Below are 26,352 nucleotides of genomic sequence, written 5' to 3' on the forward strand. Positions count from 1 at the left end.
CACCAACAGTGTAAAAATGTTCCTATTTCTCCACATCCTCTGCAGCATCTGTTGTCTGTAGATTTTTTTTGTCTGTAGATTTTTTAATGCTCACCATTCTAATTGGCATGAGATGGTATCTCAATGTGGTTTTGAATTGCATTTCTCTAATGACCAGTGATGATGAGCATTTTTTCATGTTTGTTGGCATTATATATGTCTTCTTTTGAAAAGTGTTTGTTCATTTCCTTTGCCCATTTTTGAATGGGTTTTTTTCTTGTAAATCTGTTTTAGTTCTTTGTAGATTCTGGATATTAGCCCTTTGTTAGATGGGCAGATTCCAAAATTTTTTTCCCATTCTATTGGTTGCCGATTCACTCTAATGATTGTTTCTTTTGCTGTGTGGAAGCTCTGGAGTTTAATTAGGTCCCATTTGTCTATTTTGGCTTTTGTTGTTTTAGTCATGAAGTCCCTGCTATGCCTATGTCCTGAATGGTTTTGCCTAGGTTTTCTTCTAGGGTTTTTATCGTGCTAGGTCTTATGTTTAAGTCTTTAATCCATCTGGAGTTAATTTTAGTGTAAGGTGTCAGGAAGGGGTCCAGTTTCTGCTGTCTGCACACTGCTAGCCAGTTTTCCTAACACCATTTATTAAATAGGGAATCCTTTCCCCATTGCTTTTTTCAGGTTTGTCAAAGATCAGATGGTTGTAGATGTCTGGTGTTCCCTCCAAGGCCTCTGTTCTGTTCCATTGGTCTATATGTCTGTTTTGGTATCAGTACCATGCTGTTTTGATTATTGTAGCCTTGTAGGATAGTGTGACTCAGGTAGCATGATGCTTCTAGCTTTGTTCTTTTTGCTTAAGATTGTCCTGGAGATGTGGGTTCTCTTTTGGTTCCATATGAAGTTTAAGGTGGCTTTTTCCAGTTCTGTGAAGGGGGGGTCATAGGTAGCTTGATGGGGATAGCCTTGAATCTATAAATTACTCTGGGCAGTCTGGCCATTTTCACAATATTGATTCTTCCTAACCATGAGTATGGACAGTTTTTCCATCTGTTTGTGTCCTCTCTTATTTCCTTGAACAGTGGTTTGTAGTTCTCCTTCAAGAGGTCCTTTATATCATTTGTTAGTTGTATTCCTAGGTATTTTATTTTCTTTGTAGCAATTGTGAATGGGAGTTTGCTCTTGATTTGGCTCTCTTTAAGTCTGTTATTGGTGTATAGGAATGCTTGTGATTTCTACACACTGATTTTGTATCCTGAGACTTTGCTGAAGTTGCTTATCAGTTTCAGATTTTGGGCTGAGAAAATGGGGTCTTCTAAATATACAATCATGTCATCTGCAAATAAGACAATTTGACTTCTTTTCCTAATTGAATATCTTTTATTTCTTTTTCTTGACTGATTGCTCTGGCTAGAACTTACAATACTATATTGAATAGGAGTGGTGAGAGAGGGCATCCTTGTCTAGTGCCAGATTTCAAAGGGAATGCTTCCAGTTTTTGCCCATTCAGTATTACATTGGCTGTGGATTTGTCATAAATGGTTTTTATTATTTTGAGATATGCTCCATCGATACCTACTTTATTGAGAGTTTTTAGCATAAAGGTTGTTGAATTTTGTTGAAGGCCTTCTCTGCATCTATTGAGATAATCGTGGTTTTTGTCTTTGGTTCTGTTTATGTGGTGGATTATGTTTACAGACTTGCATATGTTGAACCAGCCTTGCATCCCTGGGATGAAGCCTACTTGATTATGATGGATAAGCTTTTTGATGTGCTGTTTGATTCCGTTTGCCAGTATTTTATTGAAGATTTTTGCATCTATGTTCATCATGGATATTGGCCTGAAGTTTTCTTTTTTCGTTGAGTCTCTGCTGGATTTTGGTATCAGGATGATGTTGGTTTCATAAAATGATTTGGGAAGGATTCTCTCCTTTTGTATTGTTTGATAGTTTCAGAAGGAATGGAACCAGCTCCTCTTGGTACGTCTGGTACAATTTGGCTGTGAACCCATCTGGACCCGGGCTTTTTTTGGTTGGTAGGCTATTGATTGCTGCTTCTACTTCAGCCCTTGTTATTGGTCTATTCAGGGCTTGAACTTCCTCCTGGTTTAGTCTTGGTAGAGTACAAGTGTCTAGGAATTTATCCACTCCTTCCTAGTTTACTGGTTTATGTGAATAAGGAGCTGTTTGTGGTAATCTCTGATGGTAGTCTGTATTTCTGTGCGATCAGTGGTGATATCCCCTTTATTGTTTTTTATTGCATCTATTTGATTCTTCTCCCTTTCTTTTTTATTAGTCTTGCTAGTGATCTATTTTGTTGATCTTTTCAAAAAACCAGTTCCTGGATTTATTGATTTTTTGAAGAATGTTTTATGTCTCTGTCTCCTTCAGTTCTGCTCTGATCTTAGTTATTTCTTGTCTTCTGCTAGTTTTTGAGATTTTTTGATCTTGCTCCTCTAGCTGTTTCAATTTTGATGATAGGGTGTTGATTTTAGATCTTTCCTCTCTTCTCTGGTGGGCATTTATTGCTCTAAATTTCCCTCTTGACACTGCTTTAAAGGTGTCCCAGAGATTCTTCATTCTGGTTGGTTTCGAAGAACATCTTTATTTCTGCCTTCATTTCATTGTTTATCCAGTCGACACTCAGAAGCAAGTTGTTCAGTTTCCAAGTAGTTGTGCAGGTTTGAGTACATTTCCTAATCCTGAGCTCTAGCCTGATTGTGCTGTAAACAGCCTTTTAAGAAGCTAGAGTAACTTTCCACTAGTTAGAACTGAACATCATAATATATAAAATTTTGTAGACTCCATAATTCAGGTCATTTGATTTAATTATGACTGTAGGAATATACAATACAAATTTGCCAACCATCCACAATTAAGAGCAACAATTATGGAGAAAAATTTTACTATGTTCAGGAAAAAGATTTTATTCATATTCTTGAAAGATAGCTTTGTTCCCAATAAATATTCCTCCTACCATTTCCATATATTGTAGGAAAAGATGTATTCAAGTCAAAAATAAGTAACATCCAGTTATTTGACTTTTTGTTTTTTTCTTGCTTGAAACTGCTCTGTTTTGGTTTTTATAGATTTAATCAACATTGACAAGGCAGGATCAATGGACTTCCTTTGTGATTCCCTTTCAATCTCACTCTCTTTTTTCTTTATTGCCTGAGTACGTTCTTGTTCTTTCTGTTCTCTTTGCCGGGCTTTTTCCTCAAGGATTTTTTCCATAGCTTTTGTTTTCTTGAAATTGGGATCTGAGGGGTCCAAATTGAACAAATGGGAAGTGTACATTGCCTGAAACCGTGCATCACTAACATTTACCTGCAAATCCAAAATAATAAATAATTAATAAATGCATTAAACAAAATTAATAAAGCAAAAGGCCAGAAATGGGGCCAAATTTAGAAAGTTGGTAAATTGATTATATAAAACACAAACCTGAGCATTTTTATTGATTCATTAGAAAACTGTTTTTCTATAGATCTTTATGGCCCATCTTTGGACCACAATGTGTAGGGCACCCTGTTCTTATCATGCAAGGACAATCTATTCCAAAGGGAATGCTAGTGGGCCACATATATATTATGGCTGGTAACTACAATGACCACTTAGAATGACTGTAGGATTGGTTTGTGAGGCAGGGCTTTCCCATGCTTATATCACAAAATAAATTTCTCGCTAGCATAAATAAGCCAATCAGAACATCTTCTGCTGGAGGCCCTGCATTCTGAGTAGGCTTTAAGAAATTTTAATCTTGGTACCAAAAATAAGGAATGATTGAAGGTGAGTCATAGATAAAAAGGTTAAAATATCACTATGACAAAGAATCCATCCAAGATCAAGGTCTGATCAGACACAAGCCCCAAATTTATCTTCTTTCTACAAAAACTTATGGTTCCACATTTAAGAGTATACCCTTAACTCCCTCCAGCCTTTGAGGGTTGCCAGGCAGGGAGTAACCAGCAAGAAAGTGAAACACAAGTCCACCTGGAGATGGACCGCAGCTCTACATAGTTATGGTGAGGACAAGAGACTCAACATCCAGGACAAGGAAAAAAAATCTCATAAAAAATATCTTTATGCATGATTATTAATGTCTGAAGGCAGAATGACTACAAATCATTCTTTGCTTTTGATAAGGAAAGTAATTCAATAAAAACCTCACTGGAATGGGAGGATATATGAAACTGACTCAAATAATGGAAGCTATAGAGTAGCTTGAATCCTTCTATACACTCCTTAGAAGCCATCTGTATATTACCCTCCATTGTTTGAACAAATACAAAATTTCCCAAATATCCCTCATCTTATTCAGGGTCAGTTCTTCCACATTAATGGTTGGAAGTCATTAAGCAGTTCCTAATAGCTGTTTGTAGATTTTCAGTAAAGGGCTCAAACTCATATTTAGGGGACTCTATAGCTATTAGGAACATGTAGTCAATAAAAAGAGGAAGGAGTAATGGAACAAAAAAACATAGAAATTCAAAAAACATGGCTTACTGCACTGGCCACTGCACAGAGTGAGAGTGTGGCCCAATGTGACATGAACCTGCTATTCAAGCATACCTTTCCTGGTCTGAGGATTATATGTGATTCTAACATTAAAAATGACACATTTTTTACATCGTGGGGGAGCCAAAAACAATGCAAAACAAGAACAAAAACAAAAAACCTACACATTTTTGGTACAATATGGCTACTAAAATGTAAGTCAACTATTTCACCTGGTGCTCAACCAAAGAAACAATAATTTCATCCACCATGGGATGAACTGGCTGTGCTGGACTAAAAAAGAATAGTTTTGGCTCCACCATCACTCTTTTTGAAGACATTTTCTTTCTTTCTTTCTTTTTTTTTTTTTTTTTGGAGACAAAGTCTTGTTCTGTCACCCAGGCTGGAGTACAGTGGCATGATCATGGCTCACTGAAGGCTTGACCTCCTGGGCTCAAGTGATCCTCCCACCTCAGCTTACTGAGTAGCTGGGATTACAGATGTATGCCATTATGCCTGGCTAATTTTTATTTTTCATAGATGATGATCCCACTATGTTGCCCAGGCTGGTATCCAAATCCTGGGTTCAAGTGATCCTCAGGCCTTTGTTTCCAGAAGTGTTGGGATTATAGACGTGAAACATCGCACCTGCCCCTAAGACTTTTCCAAGGGTAACTTTGACTATGCTCAATTTCTATCTGCACAGCTGACTTCAGATTCAATTCCATCTTTAAGAGGCTAATGACTGGTATCCATGGTTACCTCAAAGTCATCCTCTATTAATTCCTTCTTTTTCATGAGCTGCTTTTTCTTCTTTTTGCTCAGATTCTGGTGCTCTACAATCTTGTTGTAATTGAAGTGTTTCTTACCGTCCTCGGCCTCATCCATCATAAGCAAAGCCATTTCAGCCTGTGGAGAGCAAAAAACAATTCAAATGTACAGTGCTTCCCCCCACCCCCAAAAAAAGGAGTATGGGGCACAAGATACCCCTTCTAGGAAAGGAAGACATAATTGTTAAAACACTGGGGTACCACCTGTCATATGTAAACTGACTGTGGATTACCAAAACAAAGAGATCTCTGTATACTAATAAGGTAGAATCTCTGGAAGCAACATTACTGAGAGCAGGAGAGATAAAACCTTGTAGTCAAAAACCAGGCCCCTCTTCACTTAGTGTGACTCATTGGTAGGCTGCAGGAACAAGAGTCCTCAAGTACCCGCAAATAAAAAGTCCTCATTTTCACGTTGTTCTTTCTGTGCAATGACACTAAATCTAGCAAATATTTATTCTGTGATGCAAATTATACTTTCTAAATGTGTAACTTTTATCAAGCATTTTTTTTTTTTTTTTTTTGCCTTTACTTTTTCAATACTGATACATTTCTATGAAGGTAGGATCTTTGTATCTGCTACTGAAATCTAGTAACTGGCTTTTTCCACTAAATGGGTATTTTCTACCAACTATGGGATTAAACAGGAACCCTCAAGAATCAACTAAATAACCATGTACGCTAGTGACAATACAGAGTATGCGCTAGACCTTTGTAGCTCTCCCTATATTACCACTTTTGACTGCCTCAATTTCCTTTCATCACTGGCTCTTGTAGCTGCTTTCTTTTCAGAGACATTTTCCACAAAAATTGATTTTCTTTGTTGCTATTTAGACAAATTTGAGTATTGCTGTATATGCAATAAATTAAAATGCAGAGTTTAGGTGGCCAGTCAGGCACACTTCTGGACAGTGACATGAACAGCAGCCCTAGGGGCACTGCTGCCTTCAATTCCTGCCTCAGCAAATGCACATATGACCCTGTGCCAAAATTACACATGACTCTGGACATAGGCGGTCAATAAAGCATAAGGCTCACTGCATTTCTAAGAAAGAATGTAATTTTGTACATTAAATTTACATATTCACAATATGAAAACACAGAAATTTGCATCTGATAAGCCTTAACCACAAACTCTGTATTATACGACAGAGTCAGACTAAATTAAAATTTGTGGCAATATTATTTTAAGGTTTTAAGAGTATTTTCTGTCTCAGGCATAGTAAAGGTTTTTAATAATGAGATATTTTTCCTCTTAATTTATAAAGAAAAATATCTTTGAGTTTGAGATAAATTTTAACTTTGTACTAGTTGAAGAAATGTTTGGTTAAAAAAAACACTATTTAGAAACTACACTGCTAAAATATTTAATCATGTCTCTTACAATGTAGTTATAAATGCCACTGCTAAAATAAGTTATTTTTTAAATTAGCAACATGTGTACAACTTCATTTAAATTGTGTCTATCAATTATTCACTAAGCATGTAAAAATAACCGCATTTTACCTTTTGTCTTTCTATTTCAGTTTCTTCTCTGGGAGATGTGCCATCTTTTGCAGATTTTACTGATTTTTTCTTTATACCTGGCACAACAAACCAACATAAGAGGGATAAAAATTACAGGACTATCAGGAACATTCTGTTTATACTAGAAACAAAAATACAAGATATCTAGGAATAATCTTAATAAATGTGTCGAGACTAAAGGAAGAAAAAACATGTTACTGAAAGAAGACTGTGGGTATATAAACAGAATAATACAATGCTTCTGCGTGGAGTGACTGTATGTTATAAAGGAAGAATTTCTTTCAAAGTAATGTATAATTACATTAACAATTAAAAAAGAATAACCACAGATCAATTCAACAGATGCAGAATAAGCATGTCAATAAACATAAGAATGTTGATTAACATTCAACATCCATTCATAATAAAAGTAATATATACATTTAATGAAATTCTAAATGAAAATTCTGTTCAAGGAAATCTTTACGAAGATTACACAGATTCCATGTACTAGTAATATACTGCATTAACATGTGCTGAAAAGTGAAAATAACCAAAAAATTACTACACAATGTGATAAAAATAACGACACGGTATATAATAAATATAATATCAGTAGAAATAGAAAAGATTGTTTAGTAACTGCTGCTGAGCAATTTGTTTCATTCTGGAAAAAAAAATCAAGTTAAAGCCTTATCTCATAATATATAACAAATTAAAATGTAGGTGAATTTAAGAGTTAAACATCAAACAAAATAAAACAAAGAAACCCTATGAGAAAACACAAGGGAACAGCTACCGGATCTTAAATAGAAGAAATATTTTCTTAGTGTAAGAACACTGGAAGAGACAAGGAAAAAAAAACCCAAGTGATTTGATTATATAAACTCAACACTAGACTCTCTCTGCAAAATGAAAAACTTATCTTTATAATAATAATTTGACAGTCACTACCTATAAGTTTTGAAAAACCCTTTCTCCTTCTCTCAAGACAAATCTGATCTTTAGTGAACTTTCTAGCTCTATTACCATGCAATACTACTGGCAAAGTGGTTCCTGACAGGAAAATAACATGTATTGAGATCTCTAAATGCTTGTAACTTTGGGCTTCTCTGAATACCATGACTCCTGTAAGTGGTATGACAGGGATCTGGAAGCTACGCTTAGGCGCTGTTAAAAAGCTCTCAGTTCCTATTTGAGACAGGAGACTTCTAGTCCAGGGTGACTACAGCATACTGCGTCTCCTTTCCTTGCACCCAACTGTACTGCTGAGTGAATGGCCATGAAGACTTGATGAAGAGAAATACCTGATACTGCCCTGCTATGTTTCCTGGCCTGACTACCTATGAGAGCCAAGTGTGACCCATTCAAGCCTTTTGAGCTTGAACTGCCTAGTAGAGCCTAAGAAAATCCCCTGTTGGGCACTGTACCATCCTCAGCAAGTGGTCTTTGGAACAATATGACATTCTATGCCCCTAGATGTGATGTAATATAAAAGATATAACATTGCCCATGAAGTATTCTTGCCAAAACTGTTCAACGTGAATCTAACTTCCAGTTTATGGAAAATGTAAGGGACCGAGGGGCAAGGAACAGATAAATCTAGAATATGAGACATTCCAAAAGATCATTAGCTTGGGTTCTTGAAAGGCAAATGTTATGGGAGGGGGAAATGTATATAATGTCTTCTAGACTATAATGAACTAAAGAGACTACTACTAGATATGTCTATTATATAGTAATATCTTGTATAAACATGTTTTTATATCATAAAAGTATATGCATACAAAGGCAAAATGGCAAAATGTTACCAACTGCCAAACACAGGTGCTGTTCACTGTATTATTCTCTCAATTTTTCTCAATGTATAAATTTTCATAATTAAAAACAAGAAATGGGCTGGGCATGGTGGCTCACACCTGTAATCCCAACACTTTGGGAAGGCTAAGGTGGGCGGATCACCTGAGGTCAGGAGTTTGAGACCAGCATGGCCAACATGGTGAAACTTTGTCTCTACTAGTAACAGAGCAACATTCTGTCTTGGAAAAAAAAAAAAGAAATGGTTGCTACTATAATAATAATACTAATCTTTCACTTATAAATATTTCATGTAAATGAAAATACTAACACAGAGCAAACAGAATTCACCAAGAAAAACAAATGGTCAATAAACAGAAGGAAATTATGTCACCTATCTCACAAATGTTAACTGAGTACTTATTATTTTGCAAGCACAGCTCCAGGTGCTGGTGGTTCAAGCTCTGAACAAGAGGTTAAAATCTTCTCTCACGCTGTGTATCTTCAAGTTGGGAAAGACAGAGGCATAGCAGGAAAAAAGGGTTGGAGACTGAATGGGGAGGCTGGTTTTGTTAGGGTAGTTAAGGAAGGTCTCGTCAATGATCTGGATGAAGTGAGAATACCTGAAGAAGGGTATGGCAGCAGAAGGGAATGATCAAGATGCAGCAGGAAGGCTTGTGAGGTTGAGCAGAGAAAGGTGAAAGGGGTGGAAGAAGAGATCAGAGAGGCAGGAAGTGGGCACACTTTATCCTCTCTCCCCAAACTCACACATCGGAAACTCTGATCTCAGCTAATAACCCTAGTCCCATTTTGCTGAGAAAATAGAGGCAATCAAAGTGAACTTTCAGAGGTTCCTACAATAAAAGTTTACTCTATAGTGCAGGAAATAATGATTTTGGAACTAGATAGTTGAATCCAAAATCCTACAAGCTGGCTGGCCTTAACTAGGGGGTTAACTTCTCGGTGTGTCAATGTACTCATCTGTAACATGGAGGTAATAACCATACCTACCAGAGGGCTGTTGTGAGCATCCAATAAAGTCATATTGGTAGAGTGCTCAGAACAGTGATTGACACACAGTCAGTACTGTGTGTGGATTTATTATTACCTAAACAAATGAACTATCCATGCTACAATCTAAATCAGTCCCCTGACTGGTATGATGAAACTTCTCTCCTCTTGCTGCCATGTGGACATCATTCTAGTAGTACTCCCTTTCTTCCCTGCTTCATACAATTTCCCCTCCCCTATTGGATAATTCACATCAGCATGGAAACATCATAGTACCGCTCAAAAACAACAAGATGTCTCTGCTTTTTAGGTCTCTGTACAATTCATTCACCTCACAACAGCCAGAGTGATCTTTTAAAAATTTAAATTATATGGGCCAAACATGGTGGCTCACACCAGTATTCCAGCTCCTTGGGAGGCTGAGGTAAGAGGACAGCTTGAGGTCAGGAGTTTCAGATCAGCCTGGGCAACATATACCTGCTTCTATAATAAGATTAAAAAAAAATTTTAGATTATGTGATTCCCCTTCTTAAAACAATTTAGTATATTAACAGAGACTTACAGTTAAATAAATCTAACCAATCCTTACTGAGGCCAGAATCCTATTAAGCAAAAATGTAACAGAATACATCCATGGAAAAAGATAGTGTATTTAAAAAAAGTGATCTGTAAAGGAAATTTCATTTCCCATTATTTATAATGCCAGAGAATTGTTCCCATAACAAAATTCCTCCAGAAGGTTTAGCTGGGCACTTCATGTGAGAAAGAAGCTAAGAAAGTTCACTGGAGGGCAGATGGATGTGGTCTCAGTACTGACCAGTTGGGAATGGTAAGCGCCCTAGTGATTTAGTCTTTTGTAGCAAGTTCCTGCTTCACTTGCCCATAATCAAATGCAGTCTGTTAAGGATAAGTCTCCCTCTAGGCTATCACATTCTGAGCTGCTTTACAATGTTACCGTAGAATTACAAAAAATAAAGGGAAGACCACTAGGACTCAAGATTCTGCCAGGTGCCACTGGAAAATTAGCAGATTTTTCCACTATTTCATTTCATTTTCATCTCACTAACGTATTCATCCTAGAAGCATATTATGTTTTAAAAACTCTCATTTGATACCGATTTCCTTCTAAATTGCAAACTTAGAAGGAAATAGAAGGAAAAACCATAAAAAATAGAAGAAAAAAATTATAAAAGATTGCTAACACTCACCCTGGCACTTAATCTGAGCCAAACACCAGGTCTGGCATCAATGAACTTATTTCCTCCATATTTCGAAGGTCCATAAGTTTAGCTCTATGGGATTGCCTAGAGCAAAAATGTTATAAATGTACCTAAGTCCATCTGGTTTATAATGTTTTTGTCCTGTTTAACTACAGAGCTTGAACTATACACCCAAACACTGGTGTGCCAAATTCATTATATCTTAAAGATTTCGGAAAACCAAGGTCTATATCCTTAGATAATGACTATATTTCACTTTCGAGGTACTAAAATCCAAAATTATTTTGACAAATTAATAATTAAGGCAATACTGTGGTAATAAGTTAATATACCAATGTAGATCATCTGAGTTATTTTATTTCTACATTTTAGGTCAATTGAGTTATTTCATTCCTACATTTTAAAAATTACACACTGGCTAGATACAGTGGCTCATGCCTATAATCCCAGCCTGGCCAACATGGTAAAACTTCATCTCTACTAAAAATACAAAAATTAGCTATGCGCAGTGGCACGTGCCTGCAGTCCCAGCTACTCAGAAGCTGAGGCAAGAGAATCTCTTGAACCCAGGAGGCAGAGGTTGCGGAGATTGTATCACTACACTCCAGCCTGGGTGACAGAGTGAGACTCTGTTTCGAAATGAAAAATTTTTAAAAATAAAAATAAAAATTACAAACTGGTAAGATTTGAACCAAAGTCCAAGTCTCTTTAAGAGTACCCACTATAGATCCTTATATCTGGAGGGTGTACAAAAAACTCTCCTAACTTCTTTCTGACTCCTGTATGGGAATCTATTTCCCTAAAGTTATAAGCATGTTTCTATCTATCCTTAAAACTGTCCTCCCGGATCATGAGTATAAAATGTTAACATTTAATATATTCTTCTTTGTGTCTTCTGGATACTGTTAAGCACAAATTTAGTTTTTGCTGGGGAGGAAAAGGTTCAGAATTGAGTAAGAACTTCTCATTAAATCCACCTATTTGAGCATATACATGATACATACCTAACATATTTTTAAAAGTCCAGTTATACCATAGATAGATTAAAATGTGAATTATGGGAATAATTCACATTCATTTATTTATATATTTAAGTATATAAATACTCATATATTTAAATATATAAATAATTAGTCATATATTTAAATATTTTATAACACGCTAAAAGTCATATGGGAGGACTGGGTGATTCTGCCACTCAATAATTGTTGACTGAATAGCCACAATTGTGTACATGAATAGGGGCATACAGCTTTGTAATGTGCCTTTGAAAAGCCATGTCCAGCACAATTTAAAAAGGACACACTCCTTTCGTGGCCCAGGCTGACTGTGTGGCTCAGCTGCTTCACTCTTTCTCTGTCTAGGCCCCCCACACCACAGCTCTTGCTGCATGTTCTATGGTTTTGTATCTGGCCTGGCCTTCAGATACATATGCCCCATCCTTCTCCATTTTCAGCTACCCTGACCTGTACATTCCCCTTAAATTTGACAATTCATTTAATCAACTGCCTTAGGCAGTAATCTCCCACAACCCAGCCTCTCCAATGATCTGTTTCTAGGTCCTTACCTTATCTGCTCATGCAGATTATCTGTACTTCCACAAGTGAATGAACAGTATAAATCCATAAACTAATCAGGCAAATCCCTCATCTTTCTATCACCAAATATACAAATTTACTTGCATTTGTATTTACGTTTATTACCCCCATTTTCTGTATCTTAGTAACTTCTTTTCTCTTGACGCAATCCCAAAGGGAAAAAAAAATAAGCTCTAAAAGCTTGTATCTTTAAAAAAAAAATAGCTTCTCCTTACCTACATTCAGGTACTGCTCCACGTCTCTGCTCCCCTTCACAGTGAAACCTCTGAAGAATGATCTACATTCTTGGTCTCTACTTCCTCACCTTCACCTCAAACTTTAACCCATACTAATCTACGGAAACCTCTACCACTTCACCAAGTGTCTGAGCTGCTATATTAATACTGTTCCTCCTATTTCCCAGCTGCTCTTTCTCGGCTTCTTAAGCTTTTCCCACCTTTGCAAGTAGCACTTCCTCTAGTATGACAGAGTAACAGTGCCTAATGTAGACTTCACCTGACCTCAGGTCAGACTTCACCCATCCTGTATCCTGTTCTCTTATCACTGCTCTCTACTTCCACTGCCATGGTTTGAAGTACTGTTTATATGCTACTGATCCTTAAGGCTATTATTATTTGGACTCTGATTTCTCTGCTCATCTCTCAGACTTACTTACATCTCAATATCAACCAAACACCTCCATTTGTATATCTAATTGACATCTCAAAGTGATTATGCCACACTTTGCTTTCCACTCAAACGTATTGTTCCTACATTTCTTCCTAACTCAGTAAATGGAAGAACATTCTTTTATAGACTCAAACCAAAAACAGGAGTTATGCTAAATTTCTTCCTGATTTAGCAAGCATATTTCCAAAGTACATCTAGAATTCCATTCTCTTCTCTGTCCAATTCCATGAATGGCAGCTAAATAACCATCATCTTTTGTGTAGACCTCGGCAAAAGTCTGGTCTCCCAGCCCTCACAGTCCTCAAATTGTTCTCTTTTCAGGCTCAGAGTAAAATGTTAATCTATACCAGATCACGTCTCATCTTTGCCTGAAGACTGTTTGGGTTTTCCACTGTCAGTAAAGTAAAATCCAAATTTGCTGTCAGGACAACAAAGCCCTGTGGGGGTAGTTTCCACTGTGTTTCCAGCCTGTCTTCATACCAATTCCCTCTCTAACAATGTTCCAGCCACACTGATGTCTTTCAATTCTTAACACCACACAGTGCATTGTTTCTCACCTTGGAGTCTTTCTACCCACTTCCCCATTTGCAAATGCTCTTCCCCCAGCTCTTCATGCCTGACTCCCCATTCCACAGGTCTCAGCTCTAATGTCATCATCTCAGATAAGCCTTCTTTGTCTACCCAATGTATACTCCCATATCTCCTACTTCTACCCAGTTAAATCTTCTATTTCTTTCCTTTAAAACATTTACCATACTCTTATACTATTTATCTGTCTGACATATCTTCCTTCAAACCAAACTCCACGAGGGATGCAATCTTGCTTGTATTATTATTACTGTATCTCTAGCCTAGCAGAGAGCCCAGGACCTGGTAAGCAATCAAAACAGTGATTATGGAATGAATAAACAAACATGGCAAGACACTAGCTTTCTGTCCTAAATTTTACGTAAAAAATTCTTGCCTTGCTGTTTTTCATTACCCAAACAAAACAAAGCCTACCACAAAACACAAAAATAGAGAAAACTTAAGCCCAGATAGAAACAATTACCCTTTGAGAACATTCTGAAATCAAAAGAAAATTAAAAGCAAGCAAATTTTACCTACAACTTTTTTCTTTGGAACTTCTGATAATAACTTTAGAGAAAGCGTACTCTGAATTTAAATGTGTTGCTTCCAAGAAACTGGCTATTCCAAGCCATCAAACCATTTAACTTATTCTTTGGATCCTATTCTGAGTTCTGCAATTTGACCCGATTCCACATGCCAAAGGAAACACTTTGGATAGAGAACAAGGAAACTATAATGCTTAGCATTTCTCCATTATAAAGTTGGTTTCCTGAAACCAGAGGATAAGGCTAAAATCCATCATCTTCTAGAAATCACCACTCAGGTATGATAAAAAGCAGAATATGCTAAGTTTCCACTTCTCTGTCCAATTCCCAAGAATCTTACATTCTATAATAGACTTTATTTATCTTAATCTCCCTCTCATCAATAAAATGTCAGTACTAAATAGCTGTAACAATCAGGAAATAATTTTGAGCAATTCTGACTTTCTGTTGAGAACTATTCTGGCCCATTAGTCACAAGGGGAAAAAAAAAACAGGGAAACTTCATAAAATCCTTCTCTTTACAATGCCAGCTTGGATTGCTCCAGGAACAAGCCTTTTGGGGTTCTTGTGTGTGGTATAAAGATCAGCGGAAGGCAAAATGCATGAGAACAAATGGTAAGTGCTTACAGTGATTTCTGTACGGACTTAACCAAGTATGGCCTGAACCTTACCAAACACATTAACACATACCACAGAGGAAAGAAAGAATGAGTGGTGCATATGAGATGGAAACAAGGCTCCCTGGATATAGGAAATCAGGTACCAGATAATTTAGGAATTCAGGGCAAAAGAGGAGTAAGGAAAGCTGGCTTTTTAGCTATAATTAAGCATAAAAAGTATAAAAGGGATAAAATGAAACATAGATGTTTTTGTATATTTCAGCAGAAAAAGCCTTTATATGACAATTTCATGCATACATTTAAAAAAATTATACACATATCAACATGCAAATAAAAACAAATTTGCTTCATACTTTTAATTCTTCATAGACTTTGCTGAGAGGGACCTAGAATGGATATGCTATTAAAAATCAGTGAAAGAACATAAGAAAATGATTATTCCTCTACTTCCTCTCATTCTTTTATAGAGTCACTTTGACTGGCACTAAGGATATTTCCCAGAAAGGAATCCCCAGTAAACTATTAACCACAGTATCAAAAGCCACCGATATTAAAATTATTCCCTGTATGTAGAAGGGACAAGCCGACACTTCCCAAACAGATCAATGATTGTATGCCACAGGACAGATTTGCTTGTAAGTCACTAAGGAAGCTACACAAACACTAGCAATTTTAAAAGAATGATTAGTTTATATTGCCTCCATGCATCTCACCTTTTTCTTTAGATTCCAATTGAAAACTACAGGTATGAGCTGGCTTACCTATTTTTTTAATTTCTTCAGCAAAGTATGGGTCATTCATATCAACATCAGAGGGAAGTTCCTCTTCACTGGCCTCTTCAGCAAGAGCCTTAAAGTTGAACATAAAAATAGAAAGTTGAATTATTACAAGCATTATAATATATGTACGCAAAGAAAAACTGTATGCCTTTCTTTTAAAAGAAGTAGTTCAATCTAAAAGTAAACCAGTATTTAAATGGATCAGTTTATAAAACAACTCCCACCTAAGTAATTCTGTTTGTTCAACAAATAATTATAGAGGCTGGGTGCAGTGGCTCACGCCTGTAATCCCAGCACTTTGGGAGGCCGAGGCTCACTTGAGGTCAGGAGTTTGAGACCAGCCTGGCCAACACTGTGAAACTCTGTGTCTACTAAAAATACAAAAATTAGCCAGCCGTGGTGGCAGGCAACTCTAATCTCAGCTACTCAGAAGTTAAGGCAGGAGAATCACTTGAACCTGGGAGGTGGAGGTTGCAGTGAGCCGAGATGGCGCAATGCACTCCAGCCTATCAACAGAGTGAGACTCCATCTCAAAATATATATACATAGAATGCTTAATAAATGCAGGAAACCATGTAGGCTTTTGGGGAGAAATGAAAGCTATCAGGTACATGGTTTCTGCCCTCAAAAATTTTACCATCTATTAAAGGAAATCAGACACAAAAACACATAAATAGACAAATATGTAAATAAAAATAATTCAAGATAGGAAGGGTTAGGAGAGACCAAGTGATGCAGACATTTGAAGGAGAAGATCTGAAGGAGAATACTTTTAGATGGGTGATCAGTGATGCGAGGTGGCCTCTTCTCTCATAAAATTGAAAGTGACAGTGACTGAATAGCTTGAAGTAGTACATGTGAATTATCACTTAAATTATTAATTACAACAATTTGCTGATTTAAAGAAAATAATTAATTTTTATTATGAAATTTAAAAACATACATAAAAGTAGTTTAGTTGGATCTTTGGGCTACAGAAGAAGAATCAAAAAAAGAAAAAAAGAAAACTAGTTTGGACAATGTAATGAACCCCATTCTCATCACCCAATTTCAACAATTATCTTGTTTTATCTATATTCCACCCCTAAAAACTGTTAGGCTATCTTTAAGTAAATTTGCTGGTTAAATTTTTCCTAATCTAATTTGAACAGACTCTCTACTAAATTAGCAAATTTAAATAAAGCAATCAAATCTATAAAATAAAATGGCTGTGCGAGGTTGCTCACATCTGTAATCCCAGCACTTTGGAAGGCCGAGGTGGGTGGATCACAAGGTCAGGAGATTGAGACCATCCTGGGAAACCCTGTCTCTACTAAAAAATACAAAAAATTAGCTGGGCGTGGTGGTCCCAGCTACTCAGGAACTGAGGCAGGAGAATCACTTGAACCCGGGAATCGGAGGTGGCAGTGAGCCGAGATCATGCCACTGCACTCCAGCTTGGCAACAGAGCAAGACTCTATCTCAAAACAAAAAAAAAACAACACAAAACAAATATAAACAGAATATATGTGAACTAAGATCAGGCTAACCAGAGTGGGTTTATCTCTAGAAATCTAAAACAACTCAAGTCATTTTAACACAACTATTTAGAATGCCATTATTGCTAAACATCCTGAATGCAAAAAGACCCTTACCCTAAAGAATATTTGACATTAATGTCCTTTTAAGACCAAGTGCTTCTAATAATTTTTTTAACCAAACTATTATGTGGATTCAGCTGTAAAATGCTTTTAACAAAGAATATTTGCTATGTATCTACTCACACATTTCCTTAACTGCTTTATAGATCTAAACAACAGCCAGCTCAAAACACTAGCTATCACCATACATAACATGTATTCATTTCTTCAGTAATAATTCTTCAATATCAAAATTGAAACCACTGAGGAACAAAGGGGCAAAAATATTTTTAACTTGAAGAAAATTCTTCTATCTACAAAGAACCTGTGGAGTCGGAAAGGATCTGTTGGAGTCAGGTCCAATACAGAGTACTGCAGGGTCTAGAACACCCTGGACACTCAACAACATACTTTGAATGCTGCTGATAAATGAGTCCGGACTTAAGATCAAAGCTCTCAGCCAATGAAAATCAAACAGAACAGCTGCTACAATTCTCAGAGTGGCTCCTTTATTGACCCCATAAGGACCCACTTGAGACATTTCCAATAAACCGATAGCTTAACACTTATGGAGTTATTTCATTTAGAAGATATTTTACTGCCTACTTAGTTATAAGAGAAGTTCTAGGGAAGACAAGAGTTAGGTACACATCAATGGGAGCAGGGCTCTTACTGCATGTGGTGTTATGATGTCTATTGGTTTTCATCCATGGGGTCTGGCTTGTAACTTCCACAGCCCTTACTGTAGTCTTTTGTTCGGCCCCAAGGGCAGGACTGTACTCTTCCCTCACCTTTCTGATTGTGCGTTTTAACATTTTCCTTAGAAAGGGTCCTGTCCTGTACTCTGTGGGGAAGGAATGCTGGCATCATGAAGATTCCATAAAAACCCCAAGAAAATCAAGTTCAGAAAGCTTCTGGATAGCTGGACACATGGAGGTTCTGAAAGGTGGAGCACCCAGGGAGGCATGGAAACTCCATACCCCTTCCCCCATACCTTACTCTATGCATCTCTTCATCTGTATCCTTGGTAATATTCTTTATGATAAACCAGCAAATATGTATGTTTCCCTGAGGTCTGTGGGCCACTCCAGCAAATTAATTGAAACTAAAGGGGATTGTGGAAATCCCAATTTGAAGCTAGTCAGTCAGAAGTTCTGGATGTCCAGACTTCAGACTGTTGTCTGAAAGGGCGGCGGCAGTCTTGGGGACTGAGCCCCCAACCTCTGGGATCTGACACTATCTCCAGGTAGTGTTGGAGTTGGAGGATACCCAGCTGGTGTCTACTGGTTAGCGTGTGGAGAAAACCTCCTACCCATTTGGTCACAGAAGTCTTCTTCTGTATTGTTAGTTAGTTGTATGTGAGAGCAGAGGAAAAACACAGTCTGAAAGAGCTTTTCCCAAAACACCCAATTTCTCCATTTTACTATCCATTTCCACAAATACTGACTACGATAGAAGTATAAAAATTACTCCACTGCACCATTCAGCTTTGCATATCTCTCTCTCTTTACAGCACTAAAAGTCAAAGCTGTACCAAGAGCACACAGTATAGAAATAATATAGCAGAGAACAGAAGAAAGAACACTTGTCTGAGTAACTGTGGATTTTGGTCTCAGCTTGGCCACTGGTACGCTATGTAACCTCGGACTAATCAGCTAAGGCTTTTTATAAGTATAAAACAGAGTTGGACTAGAATTAATAATTTTAAGATTCCCCAAGTTGCAAAATTTTGTGATTATCAGTGATAATGCTATAAGGCACACCACTGCCGGAACACTGCATTTCAGAGGCAAAAGACCATTTTAGAGGCAAAAGCCTAAGTGATCTGTGCTACTGCTGAGGACTCTAACTCTGAAAAATATGTTATTCCCTGAACAATGTTAGTCAAATCTTATTGTCCACAGACACCATCTTAACACAGAGGAAATACTCTTTATTTATTTGTTTATTTTTTGAGACAAAGTTTTGCCCCGTCACCCAGGCTAGAGTGTGGTGGTATGATCTGGGCTCACAGCAACCTCCGCCTCCCAGGTTCAAATCATTCTCCTGCCTCAGCCTCTTGAGTACCTGGATTACAGATGTGCACCACCACACCTAGCTAATTTTTGTATTTTTAGTAGAGACAGGGTTTCACCATGTTGGCCAGGCTGGTCTCAAACTCCTGACCTCAGGTGATCCACCTGCCTTGGCTTCCCAAAGTGCAGGGATTACAGGCATGAGTCACCGCATCCAGCCAGGAAATACTCTTGATAAAGGAATTTAATGACAATAAGGTGATAAACGAGCCATGTGATAATACTGCAAGGTGAAAAACAAAGGTTGAGAGATGCAAAGTATGGCATAATTTCACTCGTTAAAAACCTCTATGTGCATATAACCTCAAGGAACAAAGTCTGTATGTACCTCTCTTGCTCAAAAACACAGAACAGAATCATACTGCTTATATCAAGACATTAACTAAACTATGTGTTTTATGTAGGTGGCACATAAATGTCAGAATGTAGCAGTGGAAGTGGTTCTGGACTATGACCAGGCTTTGTATACCATTATGTCACCTTGCTGAAAACACTTAACTGAGTTCGCGCTTTCCTATTTCTTAAAATTGGGATGATAACAAGGCCTACTTCAGTAAGTAGTTACATTTTGAGATAATGGATGTCAAATATCTGGTTCCATCTGATACATGGTTGGTATTCAATGAACATTTGGTCGTAATTATCACTGATACCTTCTGTTTCTTTTTCAGTCTTTTTTTTTCTTTCTTCTTCTCTAAAAATTGTTCCCAAGGGGTTAGTTTATCCTTTCCTTCCAATTTGTTCTTGACCATCTCTTCTGCACTTTCTTTAAGACCTGAGGAAAAATACAAATAGTTTAGCTTAAAATGTCTTATTGTCTGGCAATCACTTAAACATGTAATTTACAAAAACAAATATAATTCATGCATATTTAATAGAGTAACAAAGATAATATGCAATGGTAAATATCTGTATTACCCCAAAATCATACAGTGACATGGGCCTAACTTCTATAAAAGTTATTTCCTAATAACAAACAATAATAAATCTAACCAAACAAAATCAAAACAAACCAACACACAAACCTAGCAACTTGATACATGGTCAAGCCACTAAAGAAAAATATTGTATTTAGTCTCAGCCTTCATTTCTCTAAACTTTTTTGTTTTGAGCTGCTAAGAAAACTTCTGAACTAATTCTTCTCAGAATATTAATAAATTTTTATAGCAAAAGACGAGTGGTTTCTCTTATCTAACTTTATCCCCATTTGCTTCTGTCATCCCAGTGAAAGCCTATGTTCTCTGGGAACTACAGGTTTCTTATTTATTTATTTTTTTTAAGACGGGGTTTCACCATGTTGGTCAGGCTGGTCTTGAACTCCCGACCTCAGGTGATCCGGCCCCCCCGCCCCCCACTTGGCCTCCAAAGTGCTTGGATTACAGGCGTGAGCCACCACGCCCAGTCTTTTTTTTTTCTTTTTTTGGAATTACAGGTTTCAAACAAAAATTGTTAGTAAGGAATCCATGTTGAAATATCCCATGAGCAAAGGATTCTCAATCTTTTCCTAAGTACTCTGTGAGGCCACACAGTTAAGATCAAAAGGACCACCAAGTTCAGACTCTATTTCATATGGTTTAGTTCTTTCAATGCTACTATTTGCTCTTATATTTCATCTCAAAAAGTCTTTGTTCCTACAGTCTGCTGTTCCCGATTCACATTTCTAGGTGTCTTATGCAATAACTAGAGAGAAGTAAGAAGTGGGAGAAAAAGCCCTAAGACGGATCCATCAGTTTACAAAGACCCTCATTATTGCCAAAGTAAAGGAAATATAAATACCATGTTGTCCCCTTTGATAATAAAGATGTTTTTTATTTTATAGTAGTGTTTAGAGGAAACACAAATATTTAGATGAAACAAAATCCATTTAAAAAAACTGAGACATGATCAATCCAGATTATCTTCCCAGATACATTCTAAATTCTAAGAAGGTAAAAACAATCCTAAATATGTTGTAATTCTCTATCACTGATGAGTGTATAGAGACTGAGAACATTTAGTAATTTGTCTAAGAACATGGAGGTAGGAAGCTGCACAGCTAAATTTTGAATTCCTGGTCATCCTCTCTACTATTACCAGATATACCTAAAATGCTAGTTTGACCTACAGAATGAAAAAATACACAGCCCAAGAATAAAATCTAGAACTTTGGGCTTCTGTTCCTTATCTGCAAAATGAATGGTTTAGATCAGAAGTATGCAACTCTTTCCTCCCACATGCACCAATTTTCCCCCCTCAAAACATTTGGTGAAAGTCCAAATACATAAAAAAAACTAAAAGGAGTGCTTTTGGGCCTAGAGCTTCAAAGAACAGTTTGAAACAGCTAAAACAGATCTCTAAGACCTTCCTTTGTTTTTAACCCAAGACTTAGGTCCAAATTTCTATAGCTTAGAAAAGTATTAATATTAACCTATATGTACAACCAAGGTAATATAGATTTTTTAAAAATAACATAATGCTAGTTAGCAAGATTCCCCCCATCCCCCAACAAAATATTTGGTAAACATCCAAATATATAAAACAACTAAAAGCACTGCTTTTCTGCCTTGAGCTTCAAAGAACAGTTTGAAATAGAAATAGATCTTTAAGACTTTCCTTGGCTTTTAACCGAAGACTTAATCTCCAAATTTCTATAGCTTAGAAAAGTATTAATATTAACCTATATGTATACCCATGGTAACATACATTTGTTTTTATGACATACTGCTGTTAGTATCTCTAACTTACAAGATGCCAAATCAGAACAATTCTCAATTCAAAATGTTTCTTATAAGAAAAACACAATTTACTTTAGTAAACAGTTTTCAGGAGAAATATGTAATGTATAAAACCATCTTTAGATTTCTGATTCAACAGATAAACAGCACCTGAGAAATGTAAACTGGGATCTTCATTTGAGAGAAAGCAGCAAATTCTGATAAAACAAGTAGATTTCAAACAACAAAATAATTTATGTGTTATGCCTGTAGGTCAACAATCAGTGCAGTCTAAAATTTTAAATGTATAGTACTGTATTATTATATGTGACGTTTAAATAATACTCTTTGAAGTAGTCTACTATAATTTCCTCATATATTAAGATTTCATTACTTAAAAATACTAATATAGAAATTTTTCACCAAAAAAGTTATTTTTTGATTTTGATCCAAGCTCTACTTCTAAATCACCACGATGCTAAGGAGGTCCTGCATTGTTATCTCTTAGGTGATTAGAGCACTGGGTTGATATGTCTCAACCTTTTTTGGAGGCATGAGACATTGACAAAAGTTATGGGCTCTCTTCCTGGAACACTGTACTGGAAAAACTTGTATACAATGTTCAGGAGGTTTATGACTATCCAAATATCATCTCTGTGTAAGGATCCAAGAGTTTAAGGTAAAGAACATTAGTAGGAGATGAAGAGGTCTAGCTTCAGGGAAGATGAAAGACCATTCCCATAACTTCGAAGCTTATTAGCATTGACATTTGTAGGTTCTACATCAGGGTTTCTCAGTTTCAGTATTACTGTCATTTTGGACAGATAATTCTTTGTTGTGATGGGTTATCCTGTGCATTGGAAGTGATTTAGCAATATCTCTGGTTATCCACTAGATGCTAGTAGCCCCAGCTGTAACAATAAAAAAAATGTCTCCAGACACTGCCAAATATCCTCTTGGGGGGCAAAATTACCTCTAGTTAAGAATCATTGTTTTAGATAATGATTGAAAATCATTTCTTAAAAAAAAGGGGCTATGTCTTTATTTGAACCACATAAGTGAGGTTATTTTATTTGGTGCTTGATTATATAATATCTTCCCACTTATAAGTTTCATCTGAGCAGTCCTTTCTTCTAACTAGACCAAAAGCAGCTTAAGGTCACCTTCTTCAGTATTCCATAATATTTAGCATAGTGCCAGACACATAGTAAATACTTAATAAACACTTAATTGATCTGTCTTAAAGGAGGGATTCTTATTTCAAGCCAACTGTTTGATCTTTCCTATTTGGAACATATTCTCTCTAACAGAAAATGAATCAAAACTTTAGGATCTAAATAAATGGCCTTGATCCTCACGTGGTTGATGTGGTTAAAAAGAAAAAAACAAGAAAGAAAAAGACCTATAACTCTAAAATAATTCATGAAATGTTTATTCTTAGAAAATAATATTTTTCTGGTACTTTATTTACAACAATAAAGAAACAGTATGTTCAGTTTAATACAGTCTGTAATTTTTTTGCCTGGCTCTCACTTAATACACCCAAATAGTAGCATAAGAAGCACACTGCGATGAATTCACACACCACCATGATAACTTAAAAAATGCTTTGTTCTTGTTGTCATCATGAGGTCATTTAAATCTCTTGCCACAGATTACGGTTGTTTATGTTCTAAGTTCTTAAAAATATGCCTATCCCAGAAGCCTCTTGGCCCAAGCACAAGAACATTCTTCAGAGACAGTTTTAGCCTCATTTGAGAGCAGCCACGATGTGACTGAAAAACAACTTCATTATAACTGTTTTTAGTTTTGCACAAATTTGTTTAAAAAATTTTAAGTGCATATCCAAGGACTTCTAAATTAGTTAAAAATAACATCAATAATTCTACAAATAAAGGGCAAAAACCTCTTTCAAAGCTAACCACAAACACAAATGACTCAATTATGACAATAATCATTTAAGCACAATCCATTCAGAAATATTCTGGCAGTCTGCATACATATAAAAATACTTTTAAATATCCTTGCAAAACTTGCCAAAATAAGAGTATACATTCCTGCTACCAAATTCATTTGAAATATCTGAAGTCTTCAAAGGGCAGGAGATGAATAACTTAAAATAACTCCACTAGGTACTACAACTGGCTTTGGTCATAAAAACAAAATGTACATTTAAACATTTCTGATATAGGCTAAAATCAGCACTCTTTATTTAAATCTAACTGCAACACCCAATTCCAAAAGTAGCTTTTAAAATATAACTTGTCACCATCACTGCCACCACTCTGAGTATAAGGCTTTTTGAAAATTTTGAGACGTAGTTCTTGTTGCCCAGGCTGGACTGCAATAGTGAGATCTCAGCTCACTACAACTTCTACCTCCCAGGTTCAAGAAATTCTCCTGCCTCAGCCTCCCTAGTAACTGGGATTACAGACGCATGCTACCACATCCACCTAATTTTTTTTTACAGTATCATGGTCTTCTAGTCTCCAGCATTTGTCACAGTTGCAATTATATATTTATCAGTGGAATTTTATAAATTATTATTAATAGCTATTTCTCTTAATAGGTTGCAAGCTCCATGAGGGCAGAGGTCACAGCCTGTTTTTCTTCTGATGGTAACTCTAGTGGCCAAAGGTGTGACATACAGCACACATCTTATAGATGTCCGCTGAATAAAAGAGCAAATAAAAGAAAAAAATGAGTCAAATTTGTTCCCAACCTTACAGACTAAGAACAACAATGCATAAAATTAAAAAGTAAAATAACAACTAGCTTGGTGAATAATAGTAAATAGCAAAAATGACCAATCAACCAGAGTCAACAAAAATACTCTTTGGTTGCACTTAACACTATGAGAACCGTGTTATATGGAAACAACACGCATAGCCATAAAGATAATAAGGATGAGGGTACAACAGGAAGCTTAGATAGACAATTACTTCTAATGTAACCCTTAATTCTGCATCTTCCAAAACATTCAGTGAAGTACCCATAGAAAATATGCTCAAAGTACGTGACGAATGAACACGTTAACACTTTTTTTGTTGTTGATAGTCTAAAAGCTATTTAACTGGGTAGAAATTGCTTTACATTTGTCTTAAATTTGAGCTCATCATACTCTTCTTCTAAATCATCTTTCCTCTCTCTTGAAATGATGTCTTCCATTTACAAGTGTATTCAGTTTACTGTAAATCAAGCTTCTCCTGCTTCTTAGAATCAAATATTCTGAAAAGCTAACTTCAAATACAAAACATTTGGGCCTCGTCAGGGAGCTATAGTTTCCAGTATCTACCTGTCCTTTATTTGTATATTTTCTTTGCCTTCCAAGTAGTTTGTAATCCCAATGTACACAATACCAAGCTGTCCTAGTACTGACAAACTAAAATTCTGGCCAAGTCTGGTGAAGCCATTCTGCGAATTAGCTTATGGCAAAGAAGACTGAAGAACTACTTGTTCTACTGTTATTTTCATACATGTTTATAAGCAAGGAAGAAAATAAATAAAAAAGTTTAAATGTAAGGAAACAAAAGGAATTTCTTGGAATCCCGTCACAGTAAGAAAGCTCAAACAGAAATATTAAACTAGGTTAGAAGCAAGGAGTTTTCCTTGGGGACAAACACTAATCTGCTATAGTCATATACGGATATTTGGTTGTAATGGGTTGCTGGCCAAGAAGGCAGGACACAGAGTTTGAAGCCTGATCATGGTGGGAGGTCCCATCAGAGACCACTACATTAAGCCAAGATGCTTAAGGGTGCTCTCAGTGGGTGATGTCCCTTCCCCGCCCAAATCAGAGGGAACACATGCCTGTTTGGGCTTTGGTTATGGGTAGAACATGGGAAGTAAAAATACATTTTTCCCTTATAGAATTTATAGCCACAAATCCCTGGTTTTGTGGCTAGAATTCACACTACTTGTGTGGCCCAAAATACTCCAATCCAAAAATTTAGTTTCAATTGGTGTTGGATTCAAAGTACCCTTAGGCATCTGGCAAATATTTTTTAAAAGAAGTACTTTTGACCCAGGCTTCTGCAATTCCCTTAGGTATTGAAAGAGTCAAGAGCAATGAGATCACAATCAAACTTCACTGTGAATCAGAATAAGCAGAAACAAACTCTAAGAACCATAAAGACTACGAATATTGGAATTATCAGATACAGAATATAAATCAGCACTTTTAAAAAACAAAAGAGGAAATTAAAAGATCAGACTAACAAAAGAGTAAGACTAGGAAAAAAATAAACAGCACACTAGACAGAGGTAAAGAAAGAATTAATGAACTGAAAGACAAAAGTGAAGAAATTACCTAGCATGTTGTACAGATTCAAAGGGATAGAAAACA

The 26,352-nt window shown here is 36.5% G+C and overlaps 1 protein-coding gene across 5 annotated transcripts in view; it reads right to left on the reverse strand.

Annotated features, from left to right (window-relative positions):
• Window positions 1-203: 203 nt before the first annotated feature.
• The window catches only part of ESF1 (ESF1 nucleolar pre-rRNA processing protein), a 61,853-nt gene continuing 35,704 nt past the window's right edge, over window positions 204-26,352 (reverse strand). For all 5 annotated transcript variants that reach the window (XM_035298385.3, XM_078371374.1, XM_078371377.1 and 2 more), the window contains exons 10-14: window positions 19,968-20,089; window positions 15,603-15,690; window positions 6,812-6,888; window positions 5,238-5,384; window positions 204-3,305 (exon numbers count right to left, since the gene is read on the reverse strand). In XM_035298385.3, coding sequence (XP_035154276.1) covers window positions 3,012-3,305; window positions 5,238-5,384; window positions 6,812-6,888; window positions 15,603-15,690; window positions 19,968-20,089 — 728 coding nt within the window. In that variant the 3' untranslated portion in view covers window positions 204-3,011. The remainder of the gene's footprint in view (window positions 3,306-5,237; window positions 5,385-6,811; window positions 6,889-15,602; window positions 15,691-19,967; window positions 20,090-26,352) is intronic.

This window comes from Callithrix jacchus, chromosome 5, assembly GCF_049354715.1.
Source record: "Callithrix jacchus isolate 240 chromosome 5, calJac240_pri, whole genome shotgun sequence".
Taxonomy (NCBI): domain Eukaryota; kingdom Metazoa; phylum Chordata; class Mammalia; order Primates; family Cebidae; genus Callithrix; species Callithrix jacchus.